The sequence below is a fragment of the Enhydra lutris genome, unplaced genomic scaffold, assembly GCF_002288905.1.
Source record: "Enhydra lutris kenyoni isolate GAN:26980312 unplaced genomic scaffold, ASM228890v2 scaffoldscaffold3, whole genome shotgun sequence".
Classification (NCBI taxonomy): domain Eukaryota; kingdom Metazoa; phylum Chordata; class Mammalia; order Carnivora; family Mustelidae; genus Enhydra; species Enhydra lutris.
This window is the reverse complement of record NW_019154087.1, coordinates 8,702,481-8,724,003: the sequence shown is the minus strand read 5'-3', so window position 1 is coordinate 8,724,003 and position 21,523 is coordinate 8,702,481. Positions and strand designations below refer to the sequence as shown.

Here is a 21,523-nt window from a genome sequence, read left to right as displayed (position 1 = left end):
GGCATTCATCAGTCAGAAAGCCATTTGGGAGCTGCAGCTTTGCAGAGCTTAGTATTTGTGGTGTCCTCAGAGCTAGAAACAAGCCGTGCTTGCCCAGGAGTCAAGAATCCCTCTGCCGTGAGCCCCAGGATACTGTGCTCAGGGTAGTGATGGGGTCAAGAAAGGGAAGGCCAAGGACAGACTGAATTCACACTTCGAATATTTTCAGGAATTATTTGCAACCACTCAGGAATATAAAATAGTATTCCAGCTGAGAGCTTTGTTTAACATTCCATTTAGCACTAATCTCTACTTAATCTCTACTATTTTGATTTGGTTACTAGGTATTTAGTGCAGCCCCATGTTGCAGAAGGCTGGCCAAGAGCACACTTGAAATCAATAGTAGTCATAGCTAGCTCTACTGAGTCTAGATGAGAACATGAGCACACAAGTTTAGTGGTTCTGAAGTTTGTAGGATAGTTATTTTTTTAGCTTTTGGTAAGCCTTAATATTCTACCAAAGTTAAGTACGGCATCTGCTCTAAGGCATAAAGGCCATATTTAGTCAAAGAATAAATTGTTAGGACTGAAGTCCTAACTTTAGTTAACATTGTCAAATATCAGACCTTATTCTTTTCATTTGTTCTCCTTCTTTTATCCTCATTCATTCATTCAACACAATTTATTGAGTATTATGTGCCTAGTACAGTTCTAGGCACTAGCATATGTTAGTGAACAAAATAAACAAAAGTCTGTACTCTTTGTGTGCTTCATTTTTGTGAAGGGAACAAACCAAAAAAATAAGTGAAAATGCAATACATAGTTGTTTCAGCCAGAGGAACACACACCTCTTGATTGCAGGGTCATGATTTCAAGCCCTATGTTGGGTATAGAGGTTATTTAAATAACTAAAACTTTAAAAAATCATAAAAGAGTTAATTTAAAAAGAAAATGCAGGGGCGCCTGGGTGGCTTAGTGGGTTGGGACTTCTGCCTTAGGCTCAGGTCATGGTCCCGGGGTTCTGGAATCAAGCCCCGCATCGGGCTCTCTGCTCAGCGGGGAGCCTGCTTCCCGCCCCCCTCTCTGCCTGCCTTTCTGCCTGTTTGTGATCTCTCTCTCTCTCTGTCAAATAAATAAATAAAATCTTAAAAAAAAAGAAACAAACAAAATGCAGTATATGTGATGGCAGTAGCAAGATAGGGAGCAAAATAAAGCAAGTAAGGAAAAGAAGATTTACAAGGGAGGAGGCAGCAGTTGTCAATAAGGTGGCCAGGAAAAACCTCCCTGAAAAGGTGACAAGACCTAAGGCAAGTTAGTTATCCAAGGAAAGGTCATTTCAGAAGAAGAAACAGGTGCCAGTGGTTTGAATAAGACTGAGCTTTTTATACTTAAGAACAGTGAAGAAGGCAGTGTCATTGGAGTGAAGAATGTGGGGGTGTTCCAGTGTTCAAATGAAGAGAAAGTGGGAGGGTGTGATTGGTATCAAATGCTGCTGATGGATCAAGTATATTGAGAATTGAGGACTGATCACTGGATTATGATTTTAACAGAGCAATTCACCAGAGGATCACAAGTCTTGTTTCAGTGGGTTTGAGTGAGAACTGGGAGGAGAGGAACTAGAGAACAACAAATAAAGGCAGCTCTTCCAGGGACTTTTGCTGGTGGTGAATTGAAGCAGGTACGGAGACAAGGGAGGGATTATGCTTTTAAGATGAGTAATTGCAACATATTTTTATGCTGGTGGGAAAAGTTGATTGTATGTGGAGGAAACAATTATAGCAGCAATCTTAACTTAGGAAAAAGAGAATGAAGTCCAGTACATAAATAGAAGGACTGATCTTAACCAAAATAGTTCATCCATTGAAACAAGAAGGAAAGGTAAGTGCGCGAGTACAAATAAATGGAATAGGGCAGATTGAGTGGCAGTAGCATATTGAATGTTCTTGTCTGCCATGTAAACAAAGTTTATTTCCAGTGTTTGAGTAAAATCTACAGTATGCCTGTCATATGTTCATTTACTCACTATCTCTAGAGCTATCTCCATATTTGGCCATCTTGTAAATGATTCATAGATGTTTTCTTCCTTTTATTGAGCAAAAACCTGTCTCCTACAGCTTTGGTCCTACTTCTGCTTCCTGGAGCCTCATGAGAATGACAGTGCCAATCCTTCTCCACGAGTCTTTCGAGTACTGGAGGGTTGACCTGATTTCTCACTGCTGACCTCATTTGTTCTGGCCACCACACCTACCCCTCAGCATTTACGTTGGCATATGCTGTGAGCCCCCTCACATATCTGATCACTAGCTCTCCCGACAGGGGCCAGGCTTATCTCGTTGGTTTTCATTTGTTAATCAGGACTCATTTGTCCTGGCCTTTGGGGCCTTTTTTCTCCTATGTTTGTTTTTTTCCCCACATATCCAGTGTTACTAACAAATATTTATACCTAACCAGCATGCTGGCAAGGTTTTTATCTAATGCATTTATCCTACAGACAAAGCATAGCTATTAAAGAATCACCTCCAATCCAACTTTTATCCACCAGTTAGTCCCTTGTGATAGGATTGTCAATTCTCAGTTTTCAAATGACTCCAGGTAAATCAATATCTAATCCAGAAGATTTAGCCAGATCAAGTGGTATGGGGCAAAGAATAAAGGATAAATTAGCAATGGGTTTAAGCCTCGGTGGCTGGGAGAATGGTATATCCCTGAAAATAAGTTCATGGGGCAGGCAGTTTACAGATCAAGATGACACATTTGATGTTAAATATTTCGGGTTGTAGGTGCCTGGACAGAGGCATGACTTGAAGATGAATATTTCAAAAACATTTGCATGGGAGTGATGTTTGAAGAGAGGAGAGTAGATTCATTTTTCAAGAGGTGATAGGTAAAAGACTAGAAACCAGAGGCCAAGTATAACGGATCTGTATTAGAAATGTCTACGGCACATAAACATGTGATCTTCTGAGAATTAGGAGCTACTCCTAGCATATTACCACGTACATAAAAAATAGATATAGGAGAACCACACTGGTTTGAATCACCAGGATAAAGAAGGGTCCTGATTTTCCTGTTTTCACTTCTCTAAGCCCAAGCATGTTGCTGTGTCTGAGTTCACCTTAATTCCACTACTGTACTCAGTACCACTAGGACAACCATTATAACAGAGTGCTTGTGGCAATAGTGATCACCAGGACGCAGTGACAGAGTGTGAGCTTCAATAGCCAAATTTCAGAGAAAAGCCAGATGAGTTCTGTAACGTAAAGCCTCTTGCCTATGTGGAGAGGTTGATTGGTGACTGGAGCTGGTAGAGGCTGGAGGCCTTCACATGCTGTTTGAAGCTGAGAAAAGTGGAAAATTGGAAGAACAAAGGCCAAAAAAAAGGGGGGGGGACAGAAAATGTGATTTTTAAGACTCACCTTTTCTAAAATTTTGAATGAGCAGTGGTTAAAAAACAAGATTCTATAATCATATCCATGCTACAGTGAATAGGAGCATCTTACCAGTTCTTTGCTTTTTACTTTTGTACTACCTGAGCATTTTAGACTTTGACCAACATATAAATGAATCTTAAAAGGGAACAAAAGACTGGAAACAACTCAAATGTACAGTATTTGGGACCTGATTGAATAAACTGTGCAGTTGTAAACAAAATAAGAAATAGCTCTCTATGTAGCTGTAAAGTGATTTCTAGGATAAAGTTGTTAAGTAAAGAAAGGCAAGGCAGAGAGAAGTGTGAATAGTATGCTAAGAGAATTGTAAGAGGGGGAAGGAAAGCTTCCCTTTGTAAATATATCCCAGCCAATAAATGGAGAAGGAATAACAAATAGCACCATTTTGCTATATTTAATGAAGAACTTAGACATTCACAAGTGACTATTAAACCATAAAAGATTACTAAACGCTATGTATTCCAACATCACATATGAAGTATTTGTTCCCAAAATATCCAACCACTCAAGCCTCTAGATCTTACTGTGAGCTTACAGAAAATACAGGAGACAGAGGAATGTGTTAAATCACACACAGAGATGCTGTCAAGAAAATAAAGAATGTGAGAAACTGTATAGGACATATAATCTAGTTTATTCAACATAAATTGTAAAGAAGAGAGGGAGAGAATTTTTTAGAGATGAGATACAGTAACTAATACAAAGTGTAGGTCTTATTTTGATCCCAATCTAAACAAAATAGCATGGAATACATTTATGAGTAATTGGCAAAATTTTAATACTGACTAAATATTGATAATATTAAAGAATTGCTATTTTTAATGTGAAATAATGATGTGGTTATGCTTTTAAAAAATTTTCTTAAAAAAAAAAAAATTCCTTTAGGGGCACCTGGGCGGCTCAGTTAAACGTCTGCCTTCAGCTCAGGTCATGATCCCAGGATCCTGGGACTGAGCCCCACGTCAGGCTTTCTGCTCAGTGGGGAGCCTGCTTCTCCTTCTCCCTCTCCCTCTGCAGCTTGCCTGTTTGTGCTCTCTCTCTGTCAAATAAATAAAATCTTTTTAAAAATTCCTTTAGATATATGCTGAAATATTTATGGTTTGAATGTTATGATTCTGGGATTTGCTTCAAAAAGCTAGTGCTGTGTTGGGTGAAGATTAGAGTGAAGATGAAACAAGATCAGGCATGGATTGCTCATTGCTAAAGCTAAGTATCAGGCAAATGAGAGTTCACTGTACATTATTCTCTCTGCTGTGGTGTATGTTTGAATTTTCTATAGTTTAAAAAGAAAATAAAGGGGGGGGAATTATTGTCTCCCTAAATGTTTGCTAAGGATTTTAGTCTCCTCTATCTCCCCTTTCTCCTCTATTCTCAGGGGCAAGAATTGGGCAAGTTTACAAAGCAGGGTGGCGCTGTTGTGAAAGACACTTGCAAGCATCTTTCGGCCTCTTAGCTGGTAGAATGAAGTCAGTCCTCCAAGCTTCGAATGCTGTCTGTTTCATTCCCCTTGCTCCGTTGGCCTTGTCAGCACGCATTTCCAGTTACATGCTTTTCCAGTTACAATTGAATTTAGGGACTGTCTCCAAATGAAATTTCCATAAACTTCCAAACTAAACAGCTCCAGACTTGAGGCTTGTATCTATTAGCTATTTATGACCCCTCCCCCACAAAAAAAGTTGAGTTTTTGTTTGCTTTCTTTTCTGATTTTCACTGTGACTTCTCAGTTGCTAAGAAAGAGAATGGATTTAACATATAGATAGCATTGACCATAACCCATGTTGAAATCATCATTCAAAAAAACAGCTTTAATTTTTCCTATAGATTCCATGATCATTTCCAAAGAAATTAACTGGTGGCCCCTAAGGCTTTTCAACTTTATCGTATTTTGGATAATATCTGTGGCCTGGAAATCAGTTGTACAACTCAGAATGTTATCTGGACCCCTGATGAGCAGCATGGTCTAAGAAAATGGCAGCTGGGAGCAAGGGAGACAGTTGCACTAGTGGGCATGAGTTCCAGAGTGGCACCTTCTCAACAGAATGGTTAGAGATAATACAATCTACAAGTTGCCAAGACAGCATTTGAGAGGAAGCGATATATAAGCCACATAAACTGACTTACATGTAGAGGAGTATAAAAGCCACTTTTTGCATTCTCTCTCTCATTCCCTCCACCCACCAACATAAGCCTGCCTTATATTACCTGTACTTCCAGCCCCCAAAAATCTTCACTTCCTGCCCCCAAAAAACTACAGAGTTGCTCAGTCATCCCAGTGTGACCACACACACACACACAGTTGATCTGGGTACAGAGGAATGATCTCCCTCAATTTGACCCCATCTCCATACCCTCTTCCCCAGTCACAGTGATTGGACCAGGCTACTCAGGCTTCTTTCCACAGTTTTCATAACCGGAACTGAGAAAATGAGGACTTCGTGGTAGCTGAAGCTATAAGATATAAAACATTTTTGCCATGTTTTCTTCCATGTGGGAAAAACCACTCTGTACTTAAGGAGGACTAAAACTCAACCCAACCAAGTACAGAGAGAAGCCAAGATCAAAATTAGGGAGAGAGAGTCCTGATAACGTCCCAGTCTCTGGTTCCAGTTGGTCGGCTGAGCCCAGCCTCACTCTTGTCCTTAGGTTCTGTTAGATTCAATAATCCTTATAATAAATACCTCCTTTTGATTCAAATTAGGTTTCTGTCCCTAGCAGTTTAGCCCTAATATACAGCAGATGTCATAGCTGATTACACATTTTTGCAGACATAAGAGAAGCTGAGGCAGAATTCAGTCCACCTTGCTCAGAGGCATTCACAAATGTAGTGTGAAAACTACTCATGAGTCTCCTTTGATTAAAGTTAGCCTGGTCGCATTTGTTATGGCAATTAAAGAATACATGGCCTGAAAGTCTTTCAAGACTTGGGTTTCTTCTTAAAGAAAATAAATGAAAAGTGTTCATTAAAAGATTGATATAAAAATTTAATAATTCTGAGGTTAACCTAAAACTTAGCCTAATCTTCCATGGGAACATTTGTGTATGCGTGTGTGGGTTTTAAATTCCACAAATGTTACTGAAATGAGCAGTCGGCAGAAAGATGTTTTAAAATATTTTGTTTCAGCATGTAAAATCTCGTTTTATTACAGAAATCTTTTGTTAAAGGCACAGCTATGCTGGGTTGCTGCCAGAGTGATGGGATTTTAAAAGCTCAGTTTATTTTTAAAAGATTTACAAATGCTGGGCTTCAGAACTACTGATGGTAAAATGTATGTCACACTTTTTAAAGACTATTTACTTATTTGTTTATTTATTTATTTTAAAGAGACAGCACAAGAGGGGGAGCGGGAATAGGGACAAGCAGACTGAGCACAGAACCCCATGCGGGGTCCGATCCCACAACCCTGAGATCACAACTGAGCTAAAATCAGGAGTCAGCTGCTCAACCCACAGAGCCACCTATGTGCCCCTTTAGTGCTTAAACTTACATCACATCTTGTGAACTTACATTGCATCTGCAAATGAGTGTGCACATGCATGTGTGTATGTGCACATACACAGTTGTCTGCATTCCTATGTATATGTGTATATGTTGATGTAGAGAACATAGTGTAAAGTAGAGAACAGAGTAGGATGGGGGAGAGAACAGGACAGACCTGTAAAATAATCCAGCATTTCCCTTGGCTTGCATACTCTTTGGTGTAAATATGGAATGAGTACAATAGACATCTTGAACACACTTAGGAAAGATAGTATGGGTTTATTTCCAGTTAGATACCACTGTGCTAAAATGGAAGTGCTCAATTACCACTCAATTACTAAAGTCTAGCGATCAGATCTGCAAATGAAAAAGTACACCCTTAAGAGGAAAGTCTTGATACTTGCTTCAATTTTCTCTACTTTACAACATTATAGAGTGCTTTTATGTCCATATTTATCATTTATAAAAGACGATACATTAAGATTGCAAAATCATTTCCATTGTATTATAATTCCCTTGTGTCCAGTTGATTCATCTCTATGGAAAAAAAAATTCCATCATTAGAAATGTCTACTAGTTTTTTCCCAATGATACATTTTTTGATGATTAGAAATCTGAGGAAAGCTCACCTAATATAAAATGAGGTAGAAGTATAGATACAGTCTTGAAATACTCATACTCAGATTCACTCAATTTTATGTCTTTAGGTTTTAAAAACTAGAAGAATAATCTGTGCTTTAAAAATCCCTCATTAGGGGCGCCTGAGTGGCTCAGTGGGTTAGAGCCTCTGCCTTCGGCTCAGGTCATGATCCCAGGGTCCTGGGATCGAGCCCCGTATCGGGCTCTCTGCTTAGCGGGGAACCTGCTTCCTCCTCTCCCTCCTGCCTGCCTCTCTGACTACTTGTAATCTCTGTCTATCAAATTAAAAAAAAAAAAAAATCCCTCATTAGCTCTAAACATGTACCAACTGCTGCATTTCTCATAACCAAACCAGTCCCACTAAGGTATAATTTAAGGCACCATTTTAATTAATTTTTTTTGAAACATGATTTCTTAACTATCAATAAGTAGTTTCATCTACGTCTTTTCCCACAACCGTTTCCATGTCTGTTGATTGCTCTGAGGGCTTTCTCATAGTTTTTAGTTTGGTCTTTACAAGTAGATATTTTTCAGTCTTTCTTTAGGAGACTTTCTGGCTTTTTCATTGCTGAACTTGACAGAAGCCTTACTCTGTCATAAGCATTTTTGCAAAGGAGTTTGGTTAACAGTAGTTAAGAAGGAATGCTTAGGTTTCATAATCCATTACGTAATGGACTTAATGGTCAGAAGAGAGAAACATATGAGTGTTTTGGTTAAAGCCTTCATAAACCAAATTATCTTTATTTCCCACCTTGACTTGGATTATGAGTAACTAATGAAAGTGATTGTGCTATGTGGTTTTTACAAGTATTTGTAACTTCTTCTAAGTTATATCACATATATATATATATATATTTTTTTTTTTAAGAGCTGTATCTTACTACTGGCTTTCAAATCAGTAAAATCATTTTTTTTTCTTTTTACTAGACATGCAGTAAATAGAGTTCAAAGTGTGTCTCACTCCTTACAAGACAATAGGCCATATAATTTTGCAGATAAAAAAACAAATCCATCAGTTTCTAAATACCCAATGTATAATGTTATTACCAAATACAAAACCTACATTAGGTATTTAAATCTGAACATATATTTATGGGTTAACTAAAATTACACATAGTTAATATTTGTCACTTGTAAATTCTAATCTTATCTTGGGTACTTGGCTTTTCATTCCTTAACTAGCATTCTTAAGTTTGCAGTCTTAGTGTATTACCTTAGCTTTTTTTAAATAAGCAAAAAAAGATATTGGTCTTTAGGTTCCTCTTCATGGCACTAAAGACCTAAGAAAGTTATACCTAGGGGCAGCTGTTGAATGTTTATACGGTACAAGAGGAAGATCTAAAAAAGCAAAAACTACTTTCCCTTTACAGTGATTAACTCCATATTGCAACTCCTGTACTCCTCAACTGTGATAATTCTAGCCAAATACATTCTAGAAAGAGGAAGATAGATATTATTATGAAGCATTCATAGGATTTAGGAAGGTATGAAATATAGAACAGTGGTTCTTAAGACTTTTGGGGTAATGGTTTCTTTTTAGAATATGATGAACACTTTGAACCATCTCTCTAGAAAAAAAATTTGTATATAAGTTTTCATAGGTTTCAGTATATCCTTAGACCCATTTGGGTATCTAAGGACTCTAGGTTAAAAATCTTTATTTATATGGCCAATAAATGCACAAAAGTGATATTTTGTATAAAATGTGATATCCATAAAATAAGTACAAGATAAGTAATTGTATTGTCTTTTCACTCCCTGTCATGTGCTGGTGGTATACTTAGTGTTTGCTCACCAGGACCTATCTTCAGATGCCCCTCAGTTACCTACAAATTGTCAAGTCTTTTTTAATTTTTTTGTGTTTAACACAGATAGCCATTAACACGATACCATACTTTTAAAAATGATTTTAGAGATGCCATGCAAGACTGCTGATCAGTTGGACCAGCATGCAGCTGCTCAAAAATGGAAAAAAAGAAAGGAGTTTATTAGAGATTAACTCAGTATAGCATGACTGAATGGGCGAAGGTGGTCAAAAGTTACAAACTTCCAGTTAAGAAATAAGTATTTCCTGGAGAGGTAATGTATAGTATAGTGACCATAGTTCATAATAGTGTATTATATATTTGAAAGTAACTGAGAGGGTACATCTTAAAAGTCCTCATCACACACAAAAAAGTGCAGTGATGATAGGTGTTATACTATAGTGATCATTCACAATAATACATGTACTGAATCATGTTATATACCTGAAACTAATATAATGTCATATATAAATTATAGTTCAAAAATAAAAAAGGACTGGCTATAAAGGGGGAAAAGGTTCTAACTCCCAAATACTCCACTTTGTGAATGTTCAAAGATCACAAATTAGAATGCAAAAGAAGGCTACCCAGGGCATCTCTGAGGCTACAGAGTTTCCAAGGAGGCATTTTATGTTTGTGTTGGGGGTGGGTGGGAGCAAGATGTGAGGAAACACAGGGTGTGGTTTAACACACTACCTAAACCCTCCACCCACTCACCTTGACCCCAGCCACTATCTCCCTATCTCCCACAATACTGGCATGAAGAATCAAACCCTCCAGACTTAAAGGGGAGTCCTACAGCAGGCTGACCTTTGCTGGGTCTCATCTCTCAAGAACATGCCCTGCCCTGCTCTTTCTCTCCTCTTTGCCTGGGGCCAACCTCAAGCTCCCCCATCCTGGATGCTTTTACCCAAAGTCTTGTGCCTCTTCTAGCTTTCTGGCCATAGCCTGGTCATCAGCATTAAGATTCACAAATATACACCTCAACTAGGATGACCCATTGTTCTCAAGACATTTTTACTTTTTTAGTCCATAGTAGATAATTATCTAGGCTGCAGTTGTCAACAGCAGGATGTGTGTGTGTGTGTGTGTGTGTGTGTGTGTGTGTGTTTTAAGGCAAAAATTAATTTATATCACTGTTCAGAGATGACCTCAGCGGGAGACCTTTTTTGCAGATTCCCAATGGTCAAGAGACATGCTAACCTGGTATGTTTGAGGAGTAGAGCGTAGCAAAGACTAAAGAGCCTCCATGGGAATTCCAGTCTAGTGAGGGAGATAGACATTTACCACAAATAACTTTATATCCCTGCTGACAATTGTAACATGATAGAATAGTTCAAGTTGCTACCAGACCATAAAACAAGTGATCCTAAAGCAATCAGGCCTGGGGAGTTAAGTGAAATTGCCTCCAGGAATGCCTCCCAATGGAAACATTTACACTGAACCTTGAAGAGTAAATAGGTTAGCCAGTAGTCTGTACATCTTGTTCCATGAAAGCATTTTGTTTTCTTCACCACTATATTCCCCTGGGTACCTTGTTTCTGGGACCTTGTAAGTGGTCAATAAAGACTTCTTGGATAAAGGAATGAATAGGGGTTCAACCATCTATTTGCCCTCTCACCCCTCTCCTTCCCTGCCATGTGGTTCCTGCTTTCTCCATTCCTATAACACTTGGTATGTTTTCTTCAAAACTAAAAATACCCTTTTTGATCTTGTATGGTTCAATTAATGTTAGAAACATTTAAAATTCCCCTAAGTGCAGATGGTTGTAGAAACAATAAGAATGAAAACTCCACATCTTTCCTGCCCCAAGGCTCTGTGGAATGATGGATTCCTTTGTAAATTTTTAAAAAGTAAGAACTAGTGTGGCCTCCGTGCAGAAGAAGGTTGCTCACTTGCTGTACATATACTTCAGCTATATATTTTAGAGACCTCAGAATAACTTGAAATCAGTAAAATTCAGCAACCAAGGGCTTTTCCCACCTTCTTTGATGTCATTGTGCTTTCATGTGTTTTTACAGAAATTCTTACTTTCTTTTGACTCAGTGGCATTCTGTGTGGCATTCTAAATAGTATGACCCTAACATAATCCCAGATGGATGGATTATGCTAGGGTTTATTCTGCAGACAATTCAAGGGACTTTAACCCAAGGGCAACAGTTAGGTAGTTTCCTTAAATCTGGAATTTGCCCCCCTAAGACCCTCATTTCCACCTCAGCACGTTGTGGTTAGGTGTCATTCTAAAGTACCCCAAAGAAGTGCCACTGGCTTCCCCTCTGAATTCCCGCCCTGTTTTGCGCTCCGGAGCGGCTTTCTTGGCAGTTTGGGGCGGCCCTGGCCGTGCGTGCCCGCCCGTGACAGTCTGACTTCCATCTGCTGCTCCGCGGCCAGGAGCCTGCTGCGCTCCCTTCAGTCCCATCTTTCATGCCCAGGCCATTCAGCCACCTTTCAGCACGTCTCAATGGGCCGGGGAGAATGGGCCCTCGGCGTCCACGGGAGCACATAATCTCCCAGGTAGCCTCCTCCTTGAAGCACCTCCAGTGCACGCTGTTCGCAAACAGCAGGACACCACTCTCTACTGGGCTCCTAATCCCTCAGACACACAGGGGAAGGAGGTCGCGGGGCTGTGAAAGAGAAAAGAAAGGCGAGGGGGCGGGCGGGCGGGAGCGCACACAATGTCCGCCCGCGGCCGCCGGCGGCTGCGCCACAATCAGCGCCAGCTGCAGCCCAATTAAGCTCAACAGGTCACAGGTGTTCCAGACAGAAGATGCTTTTCACAAAAACCACTTTCTTGAAAATACCTAAGACTTTTAAAGCACTGCAGCCCCATTTCTTTTGGTAGATTCTTTAAAGCTATTTAGTACACTTGAAATACAAAGAAGCTGAAAAGCACATTTAGGCCTCACTGGAAGGCGCGCTTTCTTCTTGCCCAACAGCAGGAGCGGCCGCGGCGCGCCCGCCGCGGGGTCGGGGAAGCTCGGCTCTGCCTCCGCGTGGATTCCGTGCAGCTGCCGGCGCGGCTGCGGCTTCTCTCCTCCCCGGTCCCCTCTCTAACGACGCTCTCTGCCCGCGCGGAGGATTGCCGCCGGGCCCTGTCCTTGTCCTCGACATTACAAATCCCGAGGCGGCAGTGGCCGTTGCCCCAAGAGCGTTGAAGCAGCTCTGCCAGGACCCCAGGGAACTAGGTGTTCGCATTCAGCCACCCAGAGCCACGTTTCTCGTCCCGGGAGGTCACCCTGTGCAGACGCCTTCTCCTCTAGCACATTTAAAAGCGCCCACTTCTTTTTCTCCTCAGATCTGAGCGCCTTCTTTGCCTGCAGAGTGGGGTGACGGGAACCCAGCAGAACTTCAGCTGTGGGCTAAGCTGCCTTCGGGACTTTGTTACCCTCCCACCTTCCTTTGGAGAACACAGATAACCTCTGCGAGGCACTTGGGAACTTCGTGACGGCAGTTCTGTTAGAATGTCAGCCTGCCTGTGGGAAGTGAGCAGTTTTTAGCTCCCTGATTAGGCCTCCTTGGGGCAGCGTGCTTTTTTCCCAGCCTTATAAGCTGCTCGTGGATTTGTGTTGCTGATGTCCTTCCCATAATCTGCTTACAGTCAACGGAAAAGGAGGGCGCATACTACCTACCAGGCCTTATCTGGAAATGGAAGCAACTGTACTTAAATCAGTAGTGGGGTTCCTAGTCTTTCAGCGCCCCAGGAAAGAAGATGGTGCTACTGCCAAACTGGAAAGAGCAAGGGCAGGGTTATAGCACCGGTCGATGAATACCGGAAGTAGCATCCAACTCTTCAGGTTTTCCTTCCTACCGATTAGGTTTTGGTGAAGTCTTTGCCTTGACTGTTTATCACATCAATTTTTTTTTTTTTTAATTACTACTGCCTGCTTAGAAACCATGTGGGTTTTAGTTTTCGCAATACGCCCGTTTCTCTTTTGCTAAGCTGAGCCACCTGTTTAAACTCTTCTTGTCTCGTGGTGGATTGGGGAAAAGAACCGTAGGCTATGTATGAGAGGTTTCATTTTTTTTTTTTTTCTCCACAGTGAAGTAAGACATTGTTCTTATTCTTCATGGCATTCAGAATTCTGCACAATTGCCTCTTTTGCCCTTTTGCATTTAAAAGTGAGGTAATTAGATTTCCCAAGGTTCAATGGTCAAGAGCCTTCTCATCCTGGGAAGTTGCTTCCCCACACCCCTCCCAAGTGGAGTTGTCTCACGTAATCCAGTTATTGCTGTATTGTTGTTCTAAAGGCACTGCTTTTTTCAGAGGGCAAGCATAGCATGAAAATTCATACTTATATGTCCTCTTTCCTCGCTGAGGTACTTTTTGCCTGTATTTGAAAACGATTACTATTTTCCCCAGTGACTTTGTTTTGAAGATCTCTGAACATTTTCATGAAAAATCTTTTCCTTTCCTACCTCTTAGGAACTCAGTTCAAATATGCCTAAATCTTTCATACAGAGAGTTCCTGCTTATTTTATGTTGTTTTTCAGATATCTGATAGCTCTATTATTATTACAGAATCCCTGGGAAGGGAATTTGTGACATGCTGGCACCAAATAAATGGGTATCGTGGCCACCGCAACAACAATGTGTCTTAGTTTAGCTCTGACGGTGAAATCTTGGGCCCACTCTGCTTGTCTTTTGTCTCATTTTCTCATTTTCCCAACTGGCACTTTTGCAGCAAGGCATATATAGATCTTAAAAGGCTGGGTATTTGTTTTTTAATCAAAACTGGAAAAGAACACAGACAACAAACACCCAGTTTTACAGAGCCAGCCAAAACAGTTACAGCCTAATGGCGAAAGCAACTTTGCTGGTAGTTGGCTAATAATTCATTTAAATGATCTAGTCTGCAGCCGATGGGGGAAGAGAAGGACATGGTGAAGGGATTAGGGGAAAGCTTCCAAAATCCTTTTTGCCAAAGATGTTAAGGTGTTCTAGTGCCAAGAGTTTTCTTTCTAAACGGGTTGATTTAACATTCCAGACAGTCTGTGATTCAAATTCATCTATTCTACACATCTTCTCGTGAGATTCTTCTATAGCCTCATGGGAGAAATTCACCAGAATTCCCCCATCACTGACCAGTCCCAGACCACGTGTGGTTTTGAATGTGATGCCAGCAGAATGATGAATTGTGTGGGCCCTGAATACACTGTAGTGAGATATATGCGTAGACATGCATGCACTTACCTCACTATGTTGTCTCGCAGACTTTAGAGATAGAGAAACATCCTACTTTAAATTGAAAGCCCTTCTTAGTTTCTATAGCCATCAGTGCACAACAGAGAGAGGTAATTTATCTAAAATGCCCTCACCCTTTCAAAGCTTAATACAGAAAAGAAAACCCCTCAGCAGTTCATTGATGCCACATTATTTTCATCAAATGGGACAATAGACCACCATTTGTACAATTTTTTTGTCCCAAAGCTTCCATTTCAGTCCTCTAACCCTATATGTATTACTGCATTCTTAGTAAATGTTCAAGGTTATTTCTCAATGACCGTGCACCTTTCCCCTTGACAACCCAGCAGACAAGTTCCTATCCCCATGTAACAAATTTGATACCCAAGGAAGCATCCCTCAAAATAACCCAGGCATACTTGTATTCTTGGCAAAAGTTCTAATTTATATTACTTCTAAAGCCAGAACTCGATTCAAAGTAGTACGCCAAACTGAAACATTGCTTCGGATAACATATAACGGTGTTAAACAATTTTTGTTACTGATGTTACCATTCCAGAGACTTCAGTATAACTGACAAAGTATAGGCTATGTGAAATGTAAGTAAAAATATTATAGGATATGGGCCAAATATGAAAAAGATGCATATAATGTGTACTTTGTAGAAACTTGTTTATAGTTAAGGAAATGTTCGGTTTGATTCAACAAATATGCATTGACCATTTGGGTCTCCAGAGCACAAGCGTGTGCTGTGGCTGCCGCCCTTTGATCCCGTTAAACAGACTGGTCCTTCTCCAGGCTCTTTTTTCCTCCCTTTCCCTCTTTTCTCTACTCTGCAATAGGAGAGAGCAAAAGATAAAAAAAAAAAACGACATGTGAGAGGCAAAAGCCATTTTGTGTCCTGGCTGAATTGTTCGGTGTGGGTTAACGTCTCCCAGAGTGTGTGCTGAAGATCATCAGTAACTTGAAAGATAGCCACAAACAGGTTGTTCTGCCAAAACCAGGGCAAAGGGAGACTTCTGTGGGAAACCGTGGGTTAAAGAAAATTAAGCAGATTACTACTGCCAGCCTTCACAAAAATCTTTCAAATTCTACTGTGCAGTGTGGGAAACAGAGTCTATGCACTGTTACCTAAAACTTACTTGATCATGAAATACTTCTTCCTCTGAAAAGACACTCATCTGTCAAGGGGAATGCTGGCATGGGCCCTGAGAGCAGGTAGCAAAGCGACACTTCTCCTGAGAAGTATGAGTGACACCAGAGCAAATAGAAACCAGCCTTCATGAAATGAGCCTCCTAAGAGTACTTCCATTTTCAGGCATACCTTTTTATTTGGGTTAGGAGAGAAGAACCAGTAATCCATTTAATGATTTTCCCTTTGGAATTTCTAAGAAGCCCTTTCATGGGGAGAAAATAAAAACAAAGGAAGCTTTAGGAATGATTCTCTGTCAGCTGCTTATGCATCAGCTGCTTGTGAATTGGGTGTAGAGCGTTAGAGATGACTGTCATTGACTAGCCTTCACTGTTATTATGGCCCACATGACTTCTGAAAACTGTCATTTTATTTTTAGTGACATTTTGATGACAGAACTACTCTTCTCTCTTTCTTTTTTTAATTCTCCATTTGGCTACACAATCTCTGGTCTCTTTCGCCCCCACCGTGCTATTTCTTTGCCCACTTTATTCCTCCTGCTCAGAATGCCCTTTTCTGTTCTATATGCTTATCTAAATTCTGTCCTTCCCACTTCGGTTTATGGAGCAGTAATTTCTCTCTTCTTTCCATACCAAAGCATTTTTCCTATAGCCTTGCTTAACAGTACCTCTAATACCATACCAGATGGGGCAGTTAATTGACCTTGGTCCCCTGCTGGTGGGGGAGCACCAGAAGACAGCTAGCCATGTCGTAGACATCTCTGGATCCTCTGCCTGGCCTCATCTAGCGGTTGTACAGAGTTAGCTATCCAGTGGGTGTTGATTGATGAGTGACCAGTTAATTATTTGTAGTGTCCTACTTCCTCTTGGTTACTGGTTGTATATTGCTAAAGCAAATATGATAGGAAAATAGAAGTGGCAGAAAGTTCTTCAGGGCATCCCTTATAAATGTTATGAAACAGGAAAACCTTTCTTGAAGCAAGTGTTCAATTCAGACTGTCCTCCAGTTGCTCTGGAAGGGCGAATGTACAGAAGAAGTGGCCCTTCTTCTGTACAGAGGAAGACACCTTCCTATGAGGTGCTTGAAAGTACCAGTATCCAGCTGCTCTGTTTCCTTGGCCATTGTCTCTCGAAGGCTCCCAGGGTCATCTCTATTGAATTCAAACATTTCTCAGTGTTCTTGTCAAAACTCTGTCCAAGTTTTCTATACCTCACAATTTTGTAGTTCTCCAAATTGGATGGAATTGTTAATTAAGGGTCAGGCCAGTAAATACTAAATATAGTAGGACAATTACTCTTGAATGTTAACATATGTTGAGGCTGTAAATTACAAACATCCAGCTTTCAGGTGGCTGTTACTGCTCTGACCACATCTCACCACCAGTGTCCCTGCAGTCACAGTTCTGAAAGCGACCAAAGAAAGGCAAAAAGCAAGTTAGAAATTGGGAAAATCTATACACAGAGATAGAACGGAAAGAAAGTTGATCTTCAGAGAGGATTTGCTCAGGGTTGCTGACCCCAAGGACAGCCTTCAGGGCCTCAGTGACCCGTCACTTCCCACTACCTACATTTCCCTACCCTGCCCTGTTAGGCCACCTGAGATTCTAGTGATTAGAGGAGTATAACCATTCCTTTTCCAGTTTGATTACTGTGTACTGAAAAAGGAAGCCTGCTAGACCAGCAGTTCACTTTCTCAGCTGTACCAGCAGCAGGAGCTACTCACTATGTGGCCATGTAACCAGATTCCGGGAACTTGGAGAGGGTCCAGGCAGCCTTGCAGTCACCTCTCTTTTCCTCAGCCCAGCCTCCCCACAGCCCACCCCACCACCTTACACATGCTTATCTGGCCATTCCATTGCCATCCTTCCATCAGATGGTGCACACTATTAGGGACATTACTGCCTTGTATAAAACCTGGCGGGGGTGGGGGGGCAGGCAGTGTTCACATAGCAATAGATTAATACAGTCCTTAGTAATTGTCTAGCACATGTGGTAGGGACATGTGGTAGGGACTCAGTAAATTTCTGGAGCCATCGTGTGCTGGGTCCGGTATTCTCTGAGATAAGTCTCAGTTATGAAGTGTGCAAGACATGCATTGGCCCAGAGCTGGTGACTTCTCTACTCCACTTAGCCAGAGAAGGAGCCACATAATGGAACATTCCTTGTACTGTCTCAGAGGAAGAGCTTAAAGTCCACCAACCAGCAGGAAGCTCAGGCCATTTTGCCTCTTCCAGTGATTCTTCTTCAAACTTCAGCCTTGCAACCATTGCCTCAAACTCTTGCAGATAACAGGGGCACTCGAGGGACTCAGTCAGTTAAGTGTCTGCCTTTGGCTCAGGTCACCATCTCTAGGTCCTGGGATCGGGTCCTGGGATGGAGCCCCGCATTGGTCTCCCTGCTCAATGGGGAATCTGCTTCTCCCTCTGCCCCTCCCCACCCCCACTCATGTGTGCGCACGCGCCTTTGCTCTCACTCTCTCACTCTCTCTCAAATAAATAACTAAATAAAATCTTTTTTTTTTTTAATTCTTGAAGATAGCAGAAGTGCTGCTCAGATGGAGGGAAAGAGAGAGTTGAGGCTTTCCCTGCTTGGTTGTTTTACCTCCCTTCATGGAGGTCTTCAGGGTCACTTTCTACAGAGTGGAACCATCAGATAACCAGTTTACCATGCTGGGCATTTCATGTGCTTTTATTGTGCTTATTAATTATTACATCTTGTTTTCAAAATAACTCTTTTTGCACCAGAACGTGTGATGAAGTTGTTTTTACAAATCCCTGGAAGTTTTGCCCTTTCCTTTAACAGTTGGTAGCCACTCTTTTTGGAAAAGCATTAACGTGCATAACCACTGTAGTCAACTTCAGGGCTCATTAATGAAGCCCAGAACTAATAGTTACATTGTCGTAATTTGACAAAGCCATCTAAATCTATGCATGTTTTTTGAAAGCTCCCTAAACATGCTGCTAAATCCCCTAAAAAGCTACTAAACTGCTTTGGCAGCCATTAGCCCAGCATAAGCAGAGGAACTCTTTTCAGTAAGTGAACAAACAGAGAAAATATGCTGAATGGCTGAACAAATGTGTTTCAGCTGGCCCTTTCATTTACCGATATAAAGGTGCAGTCAGTATCAATCACTGTTTTCCCTGTTGCCCTGAAAATCACAATATCTCTTTTCATCCCACAAGCTCTTTTCACCACAGTAATGTGTCTTTAGAATGACACTGGCATCAGCCTGCTTCCGCTGTCTGAAGTCCAGAGAGCTTAAAAACACATTTCAGGATTCAAGACTTGAACCTTCCTCCCCTTCCGCTTTCCTACCGCCCACTCTGTCCTCCCTCACTCTGCATCCACTCCACCCCCTCCCCAGATTCTTTTCAATTCTTCCAGCTTTCCTCACTGAGTAAACAAAATTCACTTCTCTGTTCTAATGCAGCTCTCCAAAGTAAATGCAGACAACTTCCCTCTGATATTCCCAAGATCTAAGAACTCCGTTCAAGGGATGCACATAAAGAAATGCTTTTACGTGTGGGTAAAACCTCAGAGGTCAAACGGAATGTAGAAATTCTATGCCCTGACAAGTGTGCTGATGAGCAGGACCTTGCTGCATATCAGGGTATCTCCTTCCTCCGCCCTCACCCCCTTATCTCTTGGTTCCCACCTGCCCCCCGGCGCACATACACACTCACCTTTTGTCACCTTGTAGCAGAAATATGTGCCCGCACATGTGTTCCACCTTTACCACTGCGAGCTTCTTAAGAACAAATGCCTGTCTTACATCTCTGCTAGCCCCTCCTGATTCTGAGTACTTAATACATTGTTTTGGAATGAAGGTGATTACTTTTTATCCTTCTGAAAAACGAAGCGGAATAAGCGTGAAGATCCACGTTAGCGATGTGCTTCTGCTTGTAGCAGTTACCACAGATGAATATTTGAAATACTACATTTCTAAAAAAAAACAGTACTGATTGTTTTTTCTCTCTCTTCTTTTCTTTTTTCTTTTTTTGTACGTTTGTTTTTATTTCTTTGTTTTGCTTCAGGTTATAGCTGTCTGTAGGGAGGCAGCCCTTCTAGCTCTGGAAGAAGACATTCAAGCTAACTGTATCACAAGAAGACATTTTACTCAAGCCTTGAGTACTGTGACACCTAGAATTCCTAAATCACTGAGACGTTTCTATGAGGAGTATCAAGAGAAGAGTGGGCTACATTCACTCTGACGAAGGATACATATTCAGTGTGCTAAAAATGCTTTCTAGACAAAACTTGTTTCTCTTTTAAAAATTTGTCTTGGGTGCCTGGGTAACTCAGTCTGTTAAGCATCTGCCTTCGGCTCAGTTCCTGAACCCTGGGTCCTGGGATCAGAGTCCAACACTGGACTTCTCTGTCTCTCTCTCTCTCTGTCTCTGTCTCTCATGAGTAAATAAATAAAATTTTTTTAAAAAAAATTTGTCTTGAGAGTGTCCAAAAAAATCCTTCATAAGCAAAGTGTCTGAAATATGTTGACTGGAATTGAGAGGCTTCAGTGTTTAAAGACATTTTAAATGAAATGGATACAGTAAAACTATCCATAAAAATCTCTGGACACGAGTTTAAATCAGTTTTATCTGGAAATTGTGCTGATATTTAAAAAGCAAACTTTAGCTTTTTCGTTTTTGACCTAGTTTACTCCTCCCATGAAATGCTTTCCTAACTCCAGAATCTGTTTCAGTCTATTCCTGAATGGCCAGCCTGTGAACATAAGTTTTATACAAGAAATACAAGATACATGTTGATTAGTCCATAGTGAGAAAGATTTACAGATCTTTATTTTTAAAGGCCAGCCAGTAAAATAGCCAAATGCACCAACCAGGTTTATATGGTCTTGTTTCCAGGTATGTTTTTGTTCTTATTATAATTTACACCTACATTTTTGCTTTGGCCTTCTTAATCTGTACTAATGGCAATTTTAAAAAAATTAAGAGTTATTTCATGTAATGCCCTTGCAAATTTAAAAAAATAGGAATTATAATCCCAGTCCAGGCCTAGAGCAATAGACCTGTTTTGTTTCATACAACACTATAGATAAATTGTATGTTCATGTGTTAATTTGCACCCATTTTCAGGTTACCAATAAACTTTTTCAGTTCAAAGATAAACGAAATTGGGCTCTTAACCATATTGTCTTATGCTGCATTTGAAATATGTACATTTGTGCTCCTAATTATTTATCTTCAGAATTCTTGACACTTTAATATTCCATAAATATCTTTGAAAAACTGTCAGAAATTGACTCCCTGACTTCCAGTTGAGAAAGTGGCAGTGGAAAGAATGTGCACTGAGACATGATCACTGTAGATCTTTGAAAATTTCCAGAAAGACAAGCCAGGCGAGAAATACCTGATTATCACAATAATGGGACTATACAGTTTTGTATTCTGAAGTCACCTCTCAAACATCTTACCCTTTGACTATCAAAAATAGACTTGCGAGGCATTTTTTCCCCAGACTACATTGCTTTATTAGTATATACATAAAACCACCCACGGGACAAAGAATATGACTACTACTTAGAGCTCTACTGTCGAATATAATAGCTACTAGCCACATACAGCTATTTAAGTTTACATTTTAATGAATTATAATTAAATAATATTAAAAATTGAGTTCACTGGACACATTAGCTGCATTTCAAGTGTCCAGTAGCCACCTGTGACAAGTGTCTGCCATGTGGATAGAATAGATTGTAGAATACATCTATCACTAGAACATTCTATTGGTTTCTGCTGATTTAGAATATAAGGCTTACGTGATGAAGTAGGACCTCAAAATTACTATTATGCTTCCCATTTTCCCTTTGGTTTATTAGA

The 21,523-nt window shown here is 40.6% G+C and overlaps 1 protein-coding gene across 1 annotated transcript in view; it reads left to right on the top strand.

Moving 5' to 3' along the window:
* LOC111154288 (spermatogenesis associated 5) overlaps window positions 1-20,001 on the top strand; it is a 325,382-nt gene extending 305,381 nt beyond the window's left edge. The window contains exon 16 of the mRNA XM_022513797.1: window positions 19,718-20,001. Coding sequence (XP_022369505.1) covers window positions 19,718-19,894 — 177 coding nt within the window. The 3' untranslated portion in view covers window positions 19,895-20,001. The remainder of the gene's footprint in view (window positions 1-19,717) is intronic.
* Window positions 20,002-21,523: the final 1,522 nt, after the last annotated feature.